The sequence below is a fragment of the Dendropsophus ebraccatus genome, chromosome 4, assembly GCF_027789765.1.
Source record: "Dendropsophus ebraccatus isolate aDenEbr1 chromosome 4, aDenEbr1.pat, whole genome shotgun sequence".
Taxonomy (NCBI): domain Eukaryota; kingdom Metazoa; phylum Chordata; class Amphibia; order Anura; family Hylidae; genus Dendropsophus; species Dendropsophus ebraccatus.
Window position 1 is genome coordinate 127358949 of NC_091457.1, and position 20203 is coordinate 127379151.

At 44.4% G+C, this 20203-nt stretch overlaps 1 protein-coding gene and 1 long non-coding RNA gene across 7 annotated transcripts in view; one reads left to right on the plus strand and one right to left on the minus strand.

The window, feature by feature from the left end:
• The window catches only part of LOC138788747 (sortilin-like), a 30409-nt gene extending 28316 nt beyond the window's left edge, over positions 1-2093 (plus strand). For all 4 annotated transcript variants that reach the window (XR_011362641.1, XR_011362642.1, XM_069966965.1 and 1 more), the window contains 3 exons: positions 15-115; positions 1038-1128; positions 1469-2093. Coding sequence is in view for 2 of the 4 variants with exons in the window: in XM_069966965.1 (XP_069823066.1) it covers positions 15-115; positions 1038-1128; positions 1469-1483 (207 nt within the window). In the remaining 2 variants the exon portion in view is untranslated. The remainder of the gene's footprint in view (positions 1-14; positions 116-1037; positions 1129-1468) is intronic.
• Positions 1-20203, minus strand: part of LOC138788748 (uncharacterized) — an 89861-nt gene that overhangs the window by 12780 nt on the left and 56878 nt on the right. The window lies entirely within an intron of this gene.

A 20203-nucleotide genomic window follows, 5' to 3' on the forward strand; every position in this document is an offset into this window, starting at 1 on the left:
GCTTATCGTTGCAGGTTCGAGTTCACCCTGGGATCATCGCTGCTGTCGTGGTGGTTGCCTTAATGGCATTATTGGCAGCCATTTTCATCATAAAAAAATACTGCTTTTCTGAAAGGTGAAACTTCCTGTTATAATGAGTCTTATATTAAAATGGTGATCTATGGGAAATGGACTTCCTTATTTTCTAATTTATTTCTTCACCTGTTTTCCAAGTTTTTTTTTCTTTTCTTTTTCCTCTCCTTCGCCACTGTTCAATGGTTCTTCTTAATCCATGCTTGGTCCGGGGCTTCCTTCTCTAATGGTGCCGGAATTCAGGTGAAAGACTTCTTTTATTCCGGTGGCATGGCGAGAAAGGGCACTAAAGAGGTGGGGCTTAGAGAATCCGTTTCCTAGACCTGCAGCGCCTCTGTCCTGCCTTTCCTCTTTATTGGCATGCCTCTGGGCTGGAACTTTATCTTGGGAGGCCTAGGCCCCCATCTCTTTGACACCCTGCCTCACTGCACCATCAGAATAAAAGAAGTTTACCAGGAGAAAAGGGAAGCCCCAGACCAGGCATGGATTGGGAAAAAGTGCGAAAAGGGTGCCGGGGTTTAGTGGCGGTGGCGGGCAATACAGCTTTGCTATAAAAGGCATTGCCCATGATCACATGCGTCCTGCTGCTGTGACCCCCAGTAAACGGCTGCAATTTATGGGGAGTTTAGAAACTAGTGTTGACTATCTTGCTCATCAGCGCCACTCCGGGTGCAATGAAGCATTACACACTCCCCATTGTGAGCTGCAGTAGTTAGGTTGTGTTCTTAGATTTCTGCTGCTTCGAAACTGTACTTGTAAATTTAGCCTTACAATACTGATGTGAAGGTATAACCAGGACCCAATTTACAGATTCCAGACCATAATTCCTGGTTCTTTAGAACAATACAATTATTTGCTGATTAACTTTACAAATAAGCGGTGATATCTGTATTATTTCCTGGCGATTCATTTGCACAGTGTATTGGAGAGACAATCTGGAGAATTCCTTCTTTCTTGTTTTTCAGCAATATCACATACAGATACTCCACTCTCAGGAGTCACCACGAAGAGTTAGACAACAGCACCACCAACAGGCTGCAGGAGGATTCAGACGAGGTAACATGAAGTGCTTCATTACCTTCGAGCTATATGCACACACACTATTTTGGCATGTTTTTTTTTACATTTAAAATGTCCAAAAAAAGTCTGTTTTACATTTCAAAACGTCCAAAATTGTCTGTCGGCTGCATTCATTTCAGTTTTATGCAGGGATATAAAACTGCCAAGGACTAGGTTTACATACGGGGACACTACACAGACTGTTCATTTGGCACAGACCATGCAGGGATTTTAATGACATTTATTATTACTATGTGTCTTCTTTTAATTATACTTGTTAAGTTGTATAATTGAGCTCCCGTCCTTGTAAAACTTGTATAACTCTTCTCTCTTCCAGGATCTGCTGGAGTAGTGGATATTCAATGAAATGCTGGGACTTGGCAAGAAATACTCCATTATGCAATGTGCACTGGCCTACTTTATACCTGGATATTTCTATTTCCTGGATGATGTGACTTCAAATGCACTGAATAACATAGGATAAAAAGAGACCCATTTTATATTATAAATCACCAGTATTAAAATATTTGAAATCATAGATGCCATTTAAAGGCACTTTTCAGCACCTTACGCTCAGTGTAGAGCCTGATGGGTACATCCCTCCGGGCCCTCTGCGGGTATGTGTAATATCAGTGTTAACTACCTCATTGATACAGAAGCATCTGCTCATAAAAGAGCCTGCAACCCAATCACTGGTGCGGGGGAGGCAGAATCCTGATGGGGTGTGTAAGAAGAAAGTGCATCCCATCTGGATAGCTTCTTTTTGGGCTTTAATGCATTATTGTGTAAGAGTTATTTAAGTAAATGGCTATTGGTGCCAGTATTGTGCCTTCCTGCTGTACACTTACAGTAAATGTCTTGTATTCCAATGCAGTATTAAGCAGTAAAGGATCAAGGAAAACATAGGCCTTGGACTTGTCCCCATGTTCCCCACAGCTTCCACATGTTAAAGGGGTAGTGCGGCGCTAAACAATTATTCACTAAATAACACACATTACAGTTATACAACTTTGTAATGTATGTTATGTTAGTGAATGGCCCCCTTCCCTGTGTTTCCCCCCACCCACGCTAGACCCGGAAAGGGTAGTGCTCTATACTCACCTGATCCGTGTCGACCCCCGCTCTCTGCCTCTTCATCAGCTGCTCAGCTGTGATTGGCTGAGCATAACAGTGCTCAGCCAATCGTCGCTGAGCAGCTGATGACGCGTCCGGCACGAGGGACGGTCGGAGCGGTTCGGCACGGATCAGGTGAGTATAGAGCACTACACTTCTGGGTCTAGCGTGGGTGGGGGGAAACACAGGGAAAGGGGCCATTCACTAACATAACATACATTACAAAGTTGTATAACTTTGTAATGTGTGTTATTTAGTGAATAATTGTTTAGCGCTGCACTACCCCTTTAAAGCGTAACTGTCATTTTTCAGAAATCAATCATCATCAAGAATCAAATATCAATAGTACAAGTGATTTTAAAAAATTCTGCGACCATCACCAGGTTTTATTAAGCAAAAGAGTTTCTTTCTGTACTCAAAAAGCAGGATTTCTGTGTCCATCATGCTCTACGGAGAGGGGAGGGGTCAAAGGGGGTGAGTGAGCACAGAGAGGAGAAAAGGCAGCCCTGCAAAACACTACATCCTGCAATCTTCTCTCACCAAGATCCTAGATAAGCACTGACCTTTCTGACCTCTGAATCCAGCATTTTATGTACCCAGACAGTCTGCAAACTGCACAGCTGCTTCTCTGCTCTCCCTGCTCACTCCCTCAACCCCTCCTCCCTCCATAGGTTATAATGGACTAAGCAAACCCGCTTTGCTCCTCTGTGATGAAGATGATTTTGCCTGATAATGCACAGATAAGAAGTGAGAGGAAGAGGCGGCTGGAAAACAGCTTTTAGAGCACAGGAATAGGCTTTTTGCCTAATAAAACCTATTACAGAGTTTCTTTTTTTTTTTTTTAAATTGTATATTTATTGAAAGGTTTTTTGTTTTTTCCATTTTGAAACAACAGTTAACATGTCATACAACGTGTGTAACAACCAATAAGCTATATAAAAGCTTACATAGCTCAATACAAAAAATCAGTCCGAGCCCACAATCAGGAACATATGTAGGTATGGACTATGCCCACAACTCAAAGAAAAATATAAAAGAAAAAGAAATAGAAATACCAAGCCCAAGGGAAGGCTACATAAAGAAGCAACCTTATATCTGAATAGACTCAGTAGAAGAGGGAGGGGGTAGACAAGACAAAGAAAGAAAAAAAAAAAAAAACCACACACAGGGGAAAGGTTACAGAGAGGGACTCCTGTCATCCGGGGGGCAAGTAGTACGGTGCGGTCTGGTCCTTGTGGACTCCTGCTCGGCCCAGAACACATCCCACAGTTTCCAGACCTGCTTAAGATGATCTTGTCTGTTATTAAGCATAGCTGTTAACTGCTCCATATTCCTCACATCAAGGATACGAGCATATAAGTTGTTTCGTGTGGGGGGAACCGTCCGCTTCCAAAACCTGGCTATGAGGCATCGTGCGGCTGTAAGGATGTGGAGAAGCAATTTCATGGTCTTGCGCCCCAATTTCACAGACGGTATGTTAAAGAGATAGAAAACTGGGTCCGGCGCGATCTCAATACCTACAACCTCTTTGATCAGATCCTTCACCGTGTCCCAGTAAGAGGCAATTAGAGGGCAAGACCAGTAAATGTGCTGAAGGGAGACTACATCCCCCTGGCATCTCCAGCAGACATTTGATAGTGTCGGATTTATAGCATGAAGGAACTCGGGTGTATGATACCAGAAGAGCATCAGCTTGTATTGATTCTCTTTGTAGGTTGTGCATATAGAGGTTTTAGCAGCTCTATCCCAGATCACTCGCCACACAGACTGCGGTAGCTGTCTACCAAACAAGGCTTCCCACCGTGCCATATAAGGGTAACGCACCTCTTCATCAGGGGGGGGGCTCTTTAGAATACGGTAGATATCAGAGATGAGGCCCTTAGTGGACACTCCAGCCTTGCACAGCCTCTCAAAGTCTGTGGGGGAGGAGACCGTAGTAGTAGAGAAGAGGGAAAGCATAAAGTGCTTAATCTGAAGGTACTGATATTGCGCTATGGGAGGTAGGTCATACTCGGCAGCCAAAGAGGAGTAAGGTAGAAGGGAGCGATCCCTAGGGTTAACTACGTCTGCAAAGCGAAATAGACGGTTGGGGTGCCATACTTTGGACATGTTACTCGTCAAGCTATCTGGGAGGCCTGGATGGAAGAGGAAGGAGGTCATTGGGGAGCATTTGGAGACTAAGGAGAATTTTTTGATGCAAGTACGCCAGATTTGCCTCGTATGAATCATTGGGCCTAAGGCCGGTCCCTGGAGGGGGGTATCAGAGGTGGACCAGAGGAGAGAGTTAGGGTGCACAGGCACCATCCACAGTTTTTTAAGTAGCATCCATTTTGTGTAAGCTAAAGGCGTCGACCAGGCAGGAATGTGGCGTAGATGTGTTGCCCAATAGTAACAAACCAAGTCAGGCAGGGCTAGCCCTCCCAAGGACTTGGGGGCTTGTAAAATACCTTTTGCTATTCTATGGCGTTTATGAGCCCATACAAAACGTAGGATAGAGGCCTGCATTGCTTTAAGAGCAGTCATAGGGACTTGGACCGGGAGAGTCTCAAAGTAGTATAGAATTTTAGGCAAGACCGTCATCTTAACTGCCGCTATCCTCCCTAGTAGAGAAATGGGTAATGAGTTCCATTTATCCAGCAGGGATCGGATTTCTGCAAATAATTTTGGAAAATTGTGGGCGTAAAGGGAAGGGTAGGAATTTGTGATTTGAACCCCTAAGTATTTGAGCGAGTCGGTTCTCCAATGATAAGTGAAATTACTCTGCAAAGTAGCAAGCAACGGAGTAGGGATATTAATAGGTAGGGCTTCTGTTTTGGATGCATTCACCTTGTACCCTGATAAGTGTCCGAAGTGGGTTAAGAGGGTATGGAGATTGGGGAGGGAGATGAGTGGCTGAGTCAAGGTAAGCAAGACATCATCCGCAAAAAGAGTTTGTAGTCCTTCCCACGTACTTGTACCCCATGAATATCCGGGTGGTTCCTAATGGCAGCCGCCAGGGGCTCGATACACATCACAAAAATAAGCGGTGAGAGTGGGCAGCCCTGGCGGGTGCCATTGTGGATAGAAATTGTTCCTGACATAGCGTGTGGAAATTTTATGGAAGCCGTGGGAGAGGAGTACAGGCCGTTGATCGCTCTGAGGAAGGCCCCACATATGCCGATCCAAGACCCGCGTCATAAATGGCCAACTCAGGCGGTCGAAGGCCTTCTCCGCGTCCAGGCCTAAGAGCAAGGCCGACCCATCTTCCCTATTAACCGCGTCAATTAGGTTAACGACCCGCCTGGTGTTGTCACCCCCCTGTCGACACGGAACAAACCCAACCTGGTCTTTGTCAATAAGCTGCGGCAGCCAAGTCGACAGGCGGGTGGCAAGGACCTTGGTGAACAGTTTGAGGTCAGCATTTAAGAGGGCAATTGGGCGGTAGCTAGCGCAATCGGCGGGATCTTTGCCTGGTTTGGGGATTAAGGTTACGTAAGCGTGGGTCAGCGTCGTGGGTAGGGGGGTCCCTGACAGGAATGCATTAAAGAGATTTAGTAAGTGAGGGGTTACAGAGTTTCTTAAAATCGCTTGTACTATTTATTTCTGCAAAAAAATTAAAGAAAAGTTACACTTTAATTTTGGTTAGATAGTACAATAGCCCTTGTTCTGTTTGTATCAATTACTCTACATCTGGGCTGGGGCCCTACACATCTAATGTTGTGATACATGCACTGTATTAGCACGGTAAATGGTAACCGACAATTATCTAATAGGCCTGAGTTTTGCAGATACTTTGTGTATATTTTTATCATGGAAAATAAGTATTATAGCAGGCAACTTAGGGCTGATGGCAGACCCTCTATAAATCCAGTTATTCACAGGTAATGTCTTCATTGTTTGGAGTTATTCTCTTGTCTTCTCTATCCGACTTAACGACTTATCTCATCAGCAAACTCTGCACTGGTCAAGACATCTTTGGCCCCACAAGTCACTAGCCTTTCTAGCAACACATAAATGTGTACCCCAGCCTAGGCCTAGGTACATGTAATAGGGCCCTTACTGATCTCCCTTTTACCAGGTCCAGACACTGATGCATTGGGTTATGACGCAGAAAAGAACAAGCAGTCAGTGTGTCATCCATGGATCTGAGAAGAAGGGGAGTATTTTTTGCCGGTATTTGTTAGATAACTATAGCATAATTGAAAAAAATGGACAGATGCGGTGCCAGTACAGGTCACACTAAAAATGCGGAGAGGAGTATATTTACTCTGCTAGAACTGACTCTTAATGAAGAAATGAGTGGTACGCAGGCTTATTTATTGGGCAGTGTTCCAGGAGGAAAAAATATGCAAATGTCCTGTTCTTTACAATAAACAAAAATGATCTCTACAGATGGGCGACTCTTCTTTTTGAAAGAGACTTCAGCTTGACTAGTATGGGATAGTTTTCTTCCTAAATTTGCATATCCTGCTGGAACATATTGATGGAAAATAGTTTTAGTACTTTTACCTGCAATATTTTACAGTATTTAATAGGAGATGGGTAAATGTAATAACATTTTTCTATTTATTAAGGGAAACATTAGTTTTACCCAACTATTACCCTGTTTTTAAAGGGGTTATCAAGAGAATATAAAAGGTCCTACCTAGTCTGCTCTCCGGCAGTCCACCTTCTCCCTCTGGCGGCCTCAGAAGATACTTCTAATGCGAAAGGGGGCAAGTACCCACTGCAAGACCACATCTACACGCAATGTCCAATAGCTGCCTGCTGTTGCTGTAACATTGGCAGCCATAACTTTCTCCTGCCCCTCTTGAAAATTTGCAACACCAGCCATGATTAATAGGAAATGTATATTGTGCTGCCGTCTATGGAATCACGACCGGAGTGTATACACATAGTGTACACTTCAGCCGGGATCGCTAGCGGCTGCACAAAAAACGGACATGTCAGTTTTGTGCGGCTGCTATTCATTGAATAGTGGCCTCACAAGCCTGACAGGACACACAATGGAGTGTGCGGTGTTCAATGGTGAATTGGGATGGGGGCGCAAACAGATGCGCCTGCATCTCAATTCAGCACAAATGAAGATCATCCGGCCGGTACTGCACTACCAGCCGGGATTATCTTCACTAACACCGGTTGGGTAACAGAACGGCCGGTGTTTTACGTAGTGTGAACCCAGCTTTACTGTGCAAAAGTTTTAGGCAGGTGAGGAAAAAACACTGCAAAGTTAGAATGCCTTCAGAAACAGAAGTGTTACTATATTTTTTATCAATTAAAACACAAAGAGAATGAATAGAAGTGAAGTGTAAATCAAACCAATATTCTCACTTGCACACAGGTTTTGAAGGAGCTCATCATGGATCGTTCCAGACATCTTGAAGAACTAACCCCACATCCTATGTGGATGCACAGTAGCTTGCTTAGGTTCTTCTGTCTCTTTATAAAATCCCAGACTGACTTTGATGCTGAGGTCAGGGGCCTGCAATTGTCTTAATTGTCTTAATGTTTGCGGTAATTATGGTTTTGCTGCACTTTAAAAATTTGGAGCCAGTCAGATGCCTCCCTGATGGAAGACGTCAGTACTGTAGGATGCACCCATATATAGTACACGCCTGTTTGTTGTATATGGATATACACTGTACCTGTATACCGAATAGAATAACCACATATGTTATTGGTATATATTAGATGTATTTATATATAGGTAAATACTAAATGTTTTAAATGTAGGTAAATACTCTACCTCTGTACAGTGGTATAGCTACCATAAAGGCAGACCAGGCCACTGCTACGGGGCCCGTGCAGTGAGGGGACCTGCAGACCCATGGCTCTTTAACTGTAAGCGTTCTTGATGACTGCTGACAGTTAAATGCTGCGGCTCTTTGATTGATACAGTAAGAAGCCATTGGCTTCCTGTCCTGCCAGTCTCTCTTGTGGCTGGACGCAGCATTGCACCTCCAGCCACAAGGCCCCCCTCAGTCCCCTGGCTAAATTTTTTCAGCTGCCCAGCGCACAAGTGACATCACTCGTGGACCAGGGAGCTGGGACAATGAAGCAATGTCGGGCTGGGGCGGGGGTACGTACAAGATTCATGGGGCTCCCGTACAGTTTTTTTTGCGATGGGGTCCCAAGAATCCTAGCTACGCCTCTGCCTTTGTAACAGGTACAGTATTTATCTATGTATCGATGGGAGTACCAGTCCTCATCTACCTCCCCTCTGCTCCATGATTGGGGTCCTATGTGCTCTACCTCCTTTTCCTTTTTTCTATGTATGTTGTGTGTATTTCCACCCACACTTGAGATGTAGTAGTGTCCTGGTTTCCATATCAATGGTGCTTGTTGCGGATGGGAGCCAAAACTATACAGGAAACAAAGAAACAGCTCCTACTTCAGAGGGAGGGAAGCTCATTGCAAACTCGTGGTGGAGATCCACAGGGAAGGTGGTGGATGATGTAGCTGGAGGTTCCCTGTTAAACCAGTAAACCCTCCTCACACTCATAACACACACACACACACTTAAACACAGATGCTAGTACCATTCATACCACAGGACTTCCATTGCAAATTTGTAACTGAAATTTACAGGGAATCTATCATAGTTACTGTCATGCTATGGACTTTTCTCCTTATAGTCACCTGTTGTCCCTGATACTTGTGTCTATTGCTTGGTTCCCTGTGTGAATCCACATGGGATCAGGGGAGTAACTACCACTGTGGCAGCCATAGCAGCTGCTATGGGGCCCACCGCATGAGGGGGCCCTATGGCCTGCTCATGTATTACACTGGGCCCCCTGAGCTGTCATCATTTACAGCACCAGGTGGCCAAGCAGGCCTCTCGGGTCCTGCAAATTTCCCTTTAACTGAATGTACTTGCAGTTATGCAGTTATGACTACACTTGACGGCTTAGTGGTCAGTTGGGAAGGGAAAGGGGGGGGCAATCAAAAGTTTGCTATGGGGCTCAGCCATTTCTAGTTATACCCCCGCATGGGATGATAACGCTGTGGATTTTACTGACGGATCTGCACAGGTAACATCTGCAGCAGATTACAGGAGCAGAAAAGTGAATAAGGATTTTACAAACCTCATAACCTCATCTGTAGTGGATACTGAAATGGCTGCATAATTTAGCTGGCAAAATTTCTCAGAAGTTTGCTACCGCTGCAGGTGGCCAACCGCTTATGTGGCCTCACCCTTGTAAATCCTTTGTAGCCAGTGCTTCCTTGATGTTCAACACTTACAATAAACTTTCCAGTTGAAGGACTTAGAAGAAACAGAGTTTTCTTTTCCATCCAATTCTGGACAAATGCCATATAACAAATAAGCAGGTGCTCGTAATTCAACAATGAATCGGTGCATCAGTGACATCAGATGCAGAAATTTATGTAGGCTACGTCTGGAGTTGTTAAAGGGAAAGCTGTTTAAAGAAACACTCCACATTTTTTATGCCCATATACCGCACACTCATCGCTAGTCCACCAGTGTTATCTGTTTTATTCATGTGTTTCGTAACTGGGTCATGTGATCGCCAGCCTAAACCACAGAAGATGAAAGTGTTTATTGTGTCAGAGGAAGTGGACTGTTCTGGGTCATCTTACTTCCTGTGAACTACAAGATTATGTTGTCACCTATCAGATCCCTTCTAGCAACTCAGAGGCCCCTTGCCAACCAGCTCTGTCATACCTACTCCACCTTGTCTGTGTTGTACTTGCACTTTCTGGGAAGTGACTTAGCAGGCTCATTCAGCTATTCAGTGGCAGGGGCGGGACATTGCTACAGCTGCTTAATGGCTGAGTGGGCCTGCTACAGCACATCCCCGAACCTGGAATTGGCCACACAATGGGGGCTGGAGCAGCACAATATGGATGGCAGTGCGGGAGCCAGGGGGGTAAGTGTACGATATTTTATCCACTCGCCCTCTCCCCAGACATGGCACAAAGGGGTCCTAGCTGTACAACCCCTTTTAAAGGAGAAGTCCAGCCAAAATTATTTTTTGATGTTATTACTTATGGAAAGTTATACAAATTTCTAATGTACATTAATTATGGGAAATGCACATATAGGGCTATTTCCCTTAATTTAGTAGATCATGGAGTGTTAGAATTCTCTTAGAAACAGTGACGTCACGACAAACAGTGTAATTCCTATGGAGTGTCCAGCAGGGGGTGCTCTATATGTAGAAGTCTATGGGACTTTATTGTGTCTATGGATGCCTATGTGAACTAATTTAATGTTATGTACAGTGTGCTTTGTTGAATGAATACTTTTATGGAATACTTTGGGAAGCAAGTGTCCTTGCTCCCCAAAGTATTGCATAAATGTATTCAATCAGTACATTTGCAGGGCACCGAGCAGGGAGGGAGAGATGTGCCTATGCATCTACCTCCCTCCCTGCTCGGTGCTGCCGCCGCCACGTGTGCGTAGTACTATTCCCCCATCATCTGCTCATAGTATGAGCAGATGATGGGGTAATAGTACCAGGGTTGATCTCCATCATTGGTAAGCCCGCCGATCTGCCGCACTTCCGCCGCCGCCCGCCTGCCGATCTGCTGCACTGACTCCCCGCCTGGCCGCCGCTTTCACATACCGGCTCCCGATGCTTCCTGGTGTCCCCGTCCGGCACGTGTGGGAGAGGACGGTCAGTGCAGACACCAGGAAGCATCGGGCCAGGCGGAGAGTCAGCCGGGATAGGGGAAGGTTTGCCCGGAAGAAGGAGAAGGGGGGAGCGGAGGGGGAATGATGGCTCCTATGTGATGAGCGCCTCCCCCTGCGCCCGGCGGCAGGCAAGTGATGGGCATAACCCAGCTACTACTACCATCACCTGCTCATACTATGAGCAGGTGATGGGAGTAGTAATTCAGTGTATATAGTTTAGTGCCGCGGGAGTGCGGCGGATCGGTGGGCTTACCAATGATGGACATGGGCCCTGGTACTATTCCCCCATCATCTGCTCATACTATGATGGGGGAAAAGTACTGCGCATATGTGGCGGCGGCAGCACCGAGCAGAGAGGGAGGGGGCAGGTAGATGCATAGGCACATCTTGCTCCCCAAAGTATTCCATAAATGTATTCATTCAATAAAGCACACTGTACACTACATTACTTTGTTTACATAGACATCCATAGACACAATAAAGTCCCTAAAGTTCTACATATAGAGCGCCCAGAGCTGGACACGCCATAGGAATTACACCGTTCGTCGTGACGTCACTGTTTCTGAGAGAATTCTAACACTCCATGATCTACTAAATTAAGGGAAATAGCAGTATATGTGCATTTCCCATAATAATGTACATTAGAAATTTGTGTAACTTTGCAGAAGTAATAACATATCAAAAAATAATTTTGGCCAGACTTCTCCTTTAACCCCTTAAGGACAGAGCCAATTTCGATTTTTGCTTTTTCGGTTTTTCCTCCTTGTGCTTAAAAGGCCATAGCACTTGCATTTTTCCACCTAGAGACCCACATGAGCCCTTATTTTTTGCGTCACTAATTGTACTTTGCAATGACAGGCTGAATTTTTGCATAAAGTACACTGCGAAACCAGAAAAAAATTCAAAGTGTGGTGAAATTGAAAAAAAAAACGCATTTTGTTTATTTGGGGGAAATGTGTTTTTACGCCATTCGCCCTGGGGTAAAACTGACTTGTTATATATGTTCCCCAAGTCGTTACGATTAAAACGATATGTAACATGTATATCTTGTATTGTATCTGATGGCCTGTAAAAAATTTAAACCATTGTGAACAAATATACGACACATAAAACCGCTCCATTACCAGGCTTATAGCGCTTTTATCCTTTGTTCTATGGGGCTGTGTGAGGTGTCATTTTTTGCGCCATGATGTGTTCTTTCTATCGGTACCTTGATTGCGCATATACGACTTTTTGATCGCTTTTTATTACAATTTTTCGGGATTTGATGCGACCAAAAATGCGCAATTTTGCACTTTGGGATTTTTTTGCGCTTACGCTGTTTACTGTGCGAGATCAGCAATGTGATTAATTAATAGTTCGGGCGATTTTGCACGCGGCGATAGCAAACATGTTTATTTATTTATTTACTTTTATTTATAACCTGGGAAAAGGGGGGTGATTCAGACTTTTATTAGGGGAGGGGGCTTTTTACTAATAATGACATTTTTTTTTAACGTTTACACTTATACTAGAAGCCCCCCTGGGGGACTTCTAGTATAAGAACACTGATCTCTCATTGAGATCTCTGCAGCATAGATATGCTGCAGAGATCCATGAGATAGGCACTCGTTTACTTCCGGCTGCTGCAGCCGGAAGTAAACGAGTGCCGATCCGGGGACGGCGCCATCTTGGAGCGGTCCCCGGCCGGCTTCATTTACGGAGATCGCTCCTCCGGGATAACATCCCGGAGGAGCGATCTCCCCACTAGACACCAGGGATGACGCTGCGTCCGGTAATCAGATGCAGCTGTCATGTTTGACAGCTGCATCTGATTACTGTATTAGCGGGCACGGCGATCGGACCGTGCCCACTAATACCTACGGTCCCGGGCTACACGCGGCACCCGGGACCGCCGCGGTTCAGAGCGGGGTCGACGTGCGGCCCCGCTCTGAACGCCCTTACCGGCATCAGGGCGTAAATTTACGCCCGATGTCGTTAAGGGGTTAAGTTAATATGAGGAAAAATGCCTTTTCCTCTCACTGCAGTATGGGGCTGCTAGCCAAATTTATGGAGGGGTTTATGTAAATAAAGCTTAAAGCGTTACTGTCATTTCAGGGTCATTTTTCTGAAAACATTAAATATCAACAGTACAAGCGATTTTAAGAAACTCTGTAATAGGTTTTATGTACTAAAAGAGTTTCCTCCTGTACTGAAAAAGCAATCTCCCAGCCTCCCCCCTCACATCAAATGAAGCAGGATTTCTGTCTCCATTATGTGGCTATGGAGAGGGGAGGGGCTGTTAGGAGTGACTGAGCACGGAGCAGTCCTGCAAAGCACAACACCCTGCAATCTTCTCTCAGTAAGTTTATAGATAAGCACTGACCTTTCTGACCCCAGAATTTAGCGTTTTAGGTGCCCAGAGAGTCTACAAACAGCTGACCTTCATGTCACCTCTTCCTGCTCCCTCATCTCCCTCAGCCCCTCCCCCCTTCATAGGCTTACAATGGAGAGAGCAGAGCCCGTCTTCACTGGCTTCTCTGTAATGAAGATGTGTTTGCCTGATAATGCACAGATAAGAAGTCAGGGGGGGGGGGGGCTGGGAGATTGCTTCTTGAGTACAGAAGGAGGCTTTTTTGGCTGATGAAACCTATTACAGAGTTTCTTAAAATCGCTTATACTACTGATTTCTGCAATAAAAAAAAACATGACAGTTACGCTTTAACAGGTATTTTGGTGGTTATGGTACACTGTGCAAAAACTGTACTGTTTCTTCTCTCTTTTACAGCTGCATGTGGTTTACTATAGATCAGCCTCCTCCCCTCCCAATAGTCAAGGTAAATAGGTCCCAAAACAGAGACCTCTTCCTACTGCACATTTATTGATCATCTGTCATGTGAATACCACATTAATTATTGATTTATGCAACTCTTTTCTATAGTTTTCGGTTTTACTTTCTTACCAAGTCCTCTGAACTTAAAGTTGTAGAAAACTAAGACGTATTGGGTCTTTACTTCAAAGAGAACTCTATCCAAAACTTAAAAATACAGTGATGGGATCGTAATAAAGACATTATACTTGCGCGTCACCATGCCCCCCGCAGCACATCAGCGTCCTGTCAGCCTCCAGTCTCATGATTTCTCTCAGTTTCTGTGTCGTGACCCATGGGCAGGATCTACCTGCTCGGCCAGTCAGTAACTGCAGAGGTATGTTAAGGTAGAAGAAGACGGCACTCCGTAGGGGTGATGGTGCTCGTGGTAGGACTTGTCCCGAAATCAGTAGAAGAATGAATCCCAGCACACATCAGGTAGACTCCTACTTAGTTTATTAGCATAACAGGTGCAATATGTACAGGAGGACGCGTTTCGGCTATGTAGCCTTTATCAGCTGATGAAGGCTACATAGCCGAAACGCGTCCTCCTGTACATATTGCACCTGTTAAGCTAATAAACTATGTACAGGAGGACGCGTTTCGGCTATGTAGCCTTCATCAGCTGATAAAGGCTACATAGCCGAAACGCGTCCTCCTGTACATATTGCACCTGTTATGCTAATAAACTAAGCGGAAGTCTACCTGATGTGTGCCGGGATTCATTCTTACAGTGACTGCAGAGGTGTCCTACCCCAGTCACTGATTGACTAAGCAAGCATTTCTTGTGCGAATCATGACATCACCACCGTGAGATGCAGGGGACCGTGAGTGATGCCGCTGGGGATATGGGGATGGATATGTAGGACTTCTTTATGCCCCCCATGGATTTTAAGTTTTGAACAGAGCGCTCCTTTAAAATTTTTAACTTCAGGGTTTAAATGAAACCGATAACGTTTTTAAAAAAAAAACAGTAGTAACGTGTTGTAATTAAAATAAAAACTACATGGGAAGTTCCCAAATGGTTTTTCTATGCAAAGGAACTTTGGAATGATCCTATTAAATGATGCAATACTGAACCAACACTGCTTAGTCTTCATTTTGGGTATTGGTGGGGGTCCCACAGGTTGTACAGTGGTGCCTTGGATTATGAGCATAATTTGTTCCGGGACCGTGCTTGTAATCCAAATCTACTCTTAAACCAAAGCAAAACTTCCCAGAAGGAATCATTGATATGCAGACAATTGGTTCCACGCCCCAAAAATAATGATTTTTTTTATTTTGAATAAAAGTTACTGTAGAGTATAGCAAACCGCATGTGGTGTAGAATGTATAGCAAGAGCATAAAAATGAAAAAGCAGCAGCAATTTGTAGATACAGGATGGAACTGCAGATCTCCATAATGCATTAGTGTACTACAACAGGCTATAATAGAAAAGCAGGGCTGCAGTCAGAGGTCTGTGTTGTCACATGACAGCAGTGGAGAAGGGGGGCCAGCATGGACCAATCAGGAAGTGAGTATCACAGCGCTGTGCAGGAGGATAGTGACAGAGACTTCTTTATATGCAGTGTGAATGGCTGAGGGTAAGTGCAGGCACATTATAGCAGTGTGTATAGCTGAGTTTAAGTGCAGGCACATTATAGCAGTAATGGAGAGGATGGGAAACACAAGGGCTGACAGAGACTGCAGGGAGCAAGAGGGAATGAGCAGGGCAGATGTGAGCACTTAACTGCAGCACTCTGTCTGGGAAGAGAGGGGTAACAGCTATGGAGAAATTATCTCCACAGTCCTGTCCCCTGATGCAGGGCCCAGCCTGAAGTGGATCTGATATGATTTGGAAGGTGAGGGAGACTTCCTGGGTCAGAGTACAGAGCTGTAGACCCCGCTATGCAGACCACGCCCCTCCCTCACGCCACCTCCCACCCAGTACAGGGAGCTCTTAAACCAAAGCAATGCTCGTAGACCAAGTTACAATTTTGAAAAACTGTGAGCTCTTCTTCCAAAACGCTCTCAATCCAAGTTACTCCTAAACCAAGGTACCACTGTACTTAATATGATCATAATGGATTGCATAGTCTATCTACTGTATTTCTTGCCACATTTATCATGAGAATCAGACAGGCAGTATAAAATGTATATACAACTCCTTATAGTTCTTGGGTTGATACAGCCAAGGTACAGACCAGCATGTTATGTAGGGGGGTTCTATACATTGTAGAAGTCGAGCATTAGATTTAAAAAGTGGAAAACTAGGCAATTACCTAGGTACACAATTTTCTAGGGGAAGTATGAGGAGGGGATGACCTGCAGGCTGCAGCAAACAGTCACATTTAAAAGACAGTCCAATCTGCAAGCAGCATGTTATAGAGCAAGAGGAGCTGGGCCAATTGTAATATATATTGTGTTGTGGGGAAAGTTTCTTCGAGGATTGCTTTTAATATATATCTCTGCTCATTCTGAGGTAAGGAGTCATGTGGGCGGTCCTACTCAGTGATTGGCAGCTCTATATGTACACATTCCCTCACTGAGCAGGACCGCCCACATGACTCTAGCCTAAAATGAGCAGAATTACTACATGACATTTTATCCCATAATAGTACCGTGTCTCCCCCAAAATAAGAGTGTCTTTCATTCATTTTTGCTCCCAAAGATGCGCTAGGTCTTATTTTCAGGGGAACGCCACCAGAGGGCATTCACCACAGCACACTCGTACAGCACAGCAGGGACAGTGTATGGAATGGCAGCAGGCGATGGGATAACGACAGATTGTGTGCAGCTTTACATCTGGCGGAAGGGGACAATACCTGCACATTTACAAGTGAGTCCTGCATGCAGTGCTCAGCAACGGACTATGAAAGCAGGGGACCACAGCAGCAGGCTAATAAGAATCACAGTTGCTTGCCCTGGTGTTCTCTTCGGCGGGCAATCTTTAACCAAAAACTTTGTTAGGTCTTACTTTTGGGGGAGGCCTTATATTTAGGTCTTATTTATAGGGAGACGGTATATGGATGATATGTTTAATGCGCCTGATGTTTATGTTTAGAAAAGAAGAAAAAAAAAGAACAGCCGGTGAAGAGTTAAAATAATCCATATGCTTGATCCTTATGCTTAACAAATAATCTTAGGACGAGTCATTGACCGGCATATCCATAATAGACACATAAGTAGCAGTTCTGATACTCTGTATATTCCTCCTACATGATGAGATATCTGTTGCACTTTGTAGTCTCATATTCTTATTTTTTTTAATAAACTCCACAGATCCCTAAGCCCACCCTCCCTCCCCACCTCCATCCTTACCGCCAGTGCATAATGCATAAGAGTAATGGCATTATCATAAGAAGCAGCTACATTTTATTTCTCTACTATGCAGCTTTAATTTCCATAAACAGAAGTGGAAAACATTTGCGACATGTAAATCAGGGCTGCATACGCCGAGATTAGCCGCGTGTTAACGAATCTCTGGCGTCTGATCTAGAGCTAATGCCTGGCTTGTCGAGAAGGGGCTATGCTTCATTTACTGCTTCAGGCTGTAGGAGAGGCAGTGATCTATCAGGAAACAATGCGGCCCCTGTTATCTGGCTCTAGATGTGAGTGCTCGCTCCATGTCTCGGTGCCTTGCATCAGCAACAAAGCTGCACAAATGATAATAATACACATATCTGGCAATAGGTTTTATCTGCCGTCTCTGTGGATTGCTACCATTTATTTCAGCTTTTTGTCAAGTACTTTTCACAATAGTTAATAGGAATAATCCATGTGGTTATGTCTCTGTTTTATTTTACCTGCAGGTTATGGAAATGTACAGTGTTTATTTGCTCTATGGAATAAACTATTATATAGACATTTAGATTTCTGTTTTTGTGTTTTTACATTTATATGAATATTTATACTGCTTTAATATTTGTACTCCTAATTAATTTGTAAAAAAAAATGGGGGAGGGGCATGGTCTGCATTGCGTGGCCAACAGCTCTGTACCCAGGAAGTCTTTTTAGGGATGTGAAACCATTTGTCTTCATTTCAATGACTTCTTATGGGAAAATTTGCTTTGGTTTAAGAGTGATTTGGATTAAAAGCGTAGTCCTATATATATATATATATATATATATATATATATATATATACAGTAATACCTTGGTTTAAGAGTAACTTGGATTGAGAGCATTTTGCAAAAAGAGTTCACAGTTTTTCTTTAAATTGTAACTTGGTTTAAGAGCATCACCTTGGTTTAAGAGCTCCCTGTACTGGGTGGGAGGGAAAGTCAGGGAGGGGCATGGTCTGCATAGCAGGGTCTACTGCACTGTACTCTGACCCAGGAAGTCTCCCTCACCTTCCAAATCATAGCAGACCCACTTCAGGCTGTGGCTTGCATCAGGGGACAGGACTGTGGGGGTAATCTCTCAATATCTGTAACTCTTCTCTCCCTGGTCAGAGAGTGCTGCATTTATGTGCATACATCTGCCCTGCTCATTCCTTCATGCTTCCTACAGTTTTTGTAAGCCCTTGTGTTTCCCATCCTCTCCATTCCTGCTATAATGTGCCTGCACTTACACTCAGCTATGCATACTGTTGCTATAATGTGCCTGTACTTATACTCAGCTATACACACTGCTGCTATAATGTGCCTGCACCCACACTCGGCTATACACACTGCTGCTTTAATCTGCCTGCACTCACACTCAGCTATTCACACTGCTGTATAGAGGGGTTTTTATCACTGTCCTCCTGCACAACTTTGTGATTCTCACTTCCTGATCCATGCTGAACACACACACTTTCCCCATGGTGATCCATTTTGTATCTACAAGCTGCTGCTGTGTTTTCTGGTTTATGCACTTGCTATAGATTTGCTCCACATGCTGATTGCTATACTGTACAGAAACGTATAATATTACATATTCAGCTTTCTAAATTTGGTCTTACCTGTTATTCCGAACAAAAATTTAATTATTTTGTGGTGTGGAACCAATTGCCCGCATTTCAATGATTCCTTATTGGAAAATTTGCTTTGGTTTAAGAGTGATTTAGATTACAAGCACGGTCCCGGAATGAATTATGCTCGTAATGCAAGGCACCACTATATATATATATATATATATATATATATATATAAATATTCATTGCAGGTTCTATTTTTTTTTCTCAGACATGACACCCTGGATGGGGAGAAGATGGTAGAGGAGTGTTCTGTTGGATTCATGATATTCTCCAATCAAACTTGCATGATCATGGAGATTGTATGATTCACAACTACTGAAAACCCTCTGGCAGCATATACAGGATAAGGAGTTATCCAGGCTCAGAAAAACATGTCTGCTTTCTTCTAGAAACGGAACCACTCTCGTCCTCAGTTTGGCTGTTTGGTTTTGCAACTCTGAAGTGAATATAGCTGATTGTAATACCACACGCAGCCTGAGGACAGGGGTGGTGCGGGTTTTTTCAAGAGAGTAGTTGTACTTCTTATCATTTGGATATCTCCTTTTAACTTATACTTTTTAAATATTCTCACCAATATTTGTGAAGTTGAGTCTCTACACATGCATCTCAAGTTGTAACATTAGTAGAGATAAGAGAAAGCCTGAAGCTCTGCATTTGACTCCCAGTGGCCGGAGAAGATAGGGCTGTCTGGAACACATGGATATATTCTATGGCAGTTAAAGGAGTTATCCAGGGTTAGAAAAACATGGCCACTTTCTTCCAGAGACAGCAACTCTTGTCTCCAGTTTTGGTGGGGTTTTGCAACTCAATTCCATGGAAGTGAATGGAACTTGAATGCAAACCGCACCTGAACTGGAGACGTGTTGTATCTGGATGAAACTAGACATGCTTTTCTAATGCTGGATAACCCCTTTAAAATCAATAAAGCTCTTTCTTATCTCTTACTAATTTTCAATTGAACAAGATCCATCTGCCCACTCTCCCCTAAACCTTTAGGGGTCGTTCACATGTTCCATGCACAGAAGATGTGCTCTGGACCCCGGTATCGCAGAACTCCCATGATGATTCATTATGATGCCGGGAGCTCTGAATCTGTTTAAATCTTTGCATTACAGTACTGGCATGGCTGTGCGGCTGTGTCACTAAAGTACCGTGGAGATTTAAAGGGAACTTGTCACCCCCTGTGCCAGGGTGAAGGCCGTCTGACCCCCCGCTAGAACCCCGGATACTTACCCCATCTCGCCATGTCCCGTTCCTGGAGACAGTCCCGGGACGGAGATATCCTTGTTGGAAGCCTGGCGCGCCCGCTGCATAGATCCGTCCGACACTCATAGAGAATGACGGCTCTATGGGCGTCAGACTTGTCTCAGCAGTGCACGCCGGGCTTTAGAAGGGGATATCTCCTTCCTGGGACCAGCGACAGGAACGGGACTTGGCGAGATGGGGTAAGTATCCGGGGCTCTAGCGGGGGGTCAGGTGGCACGGGGGGGGGGGGGGTCACTGGTTCCCTTTAAAAAGATTCAGAGCATGAATCAT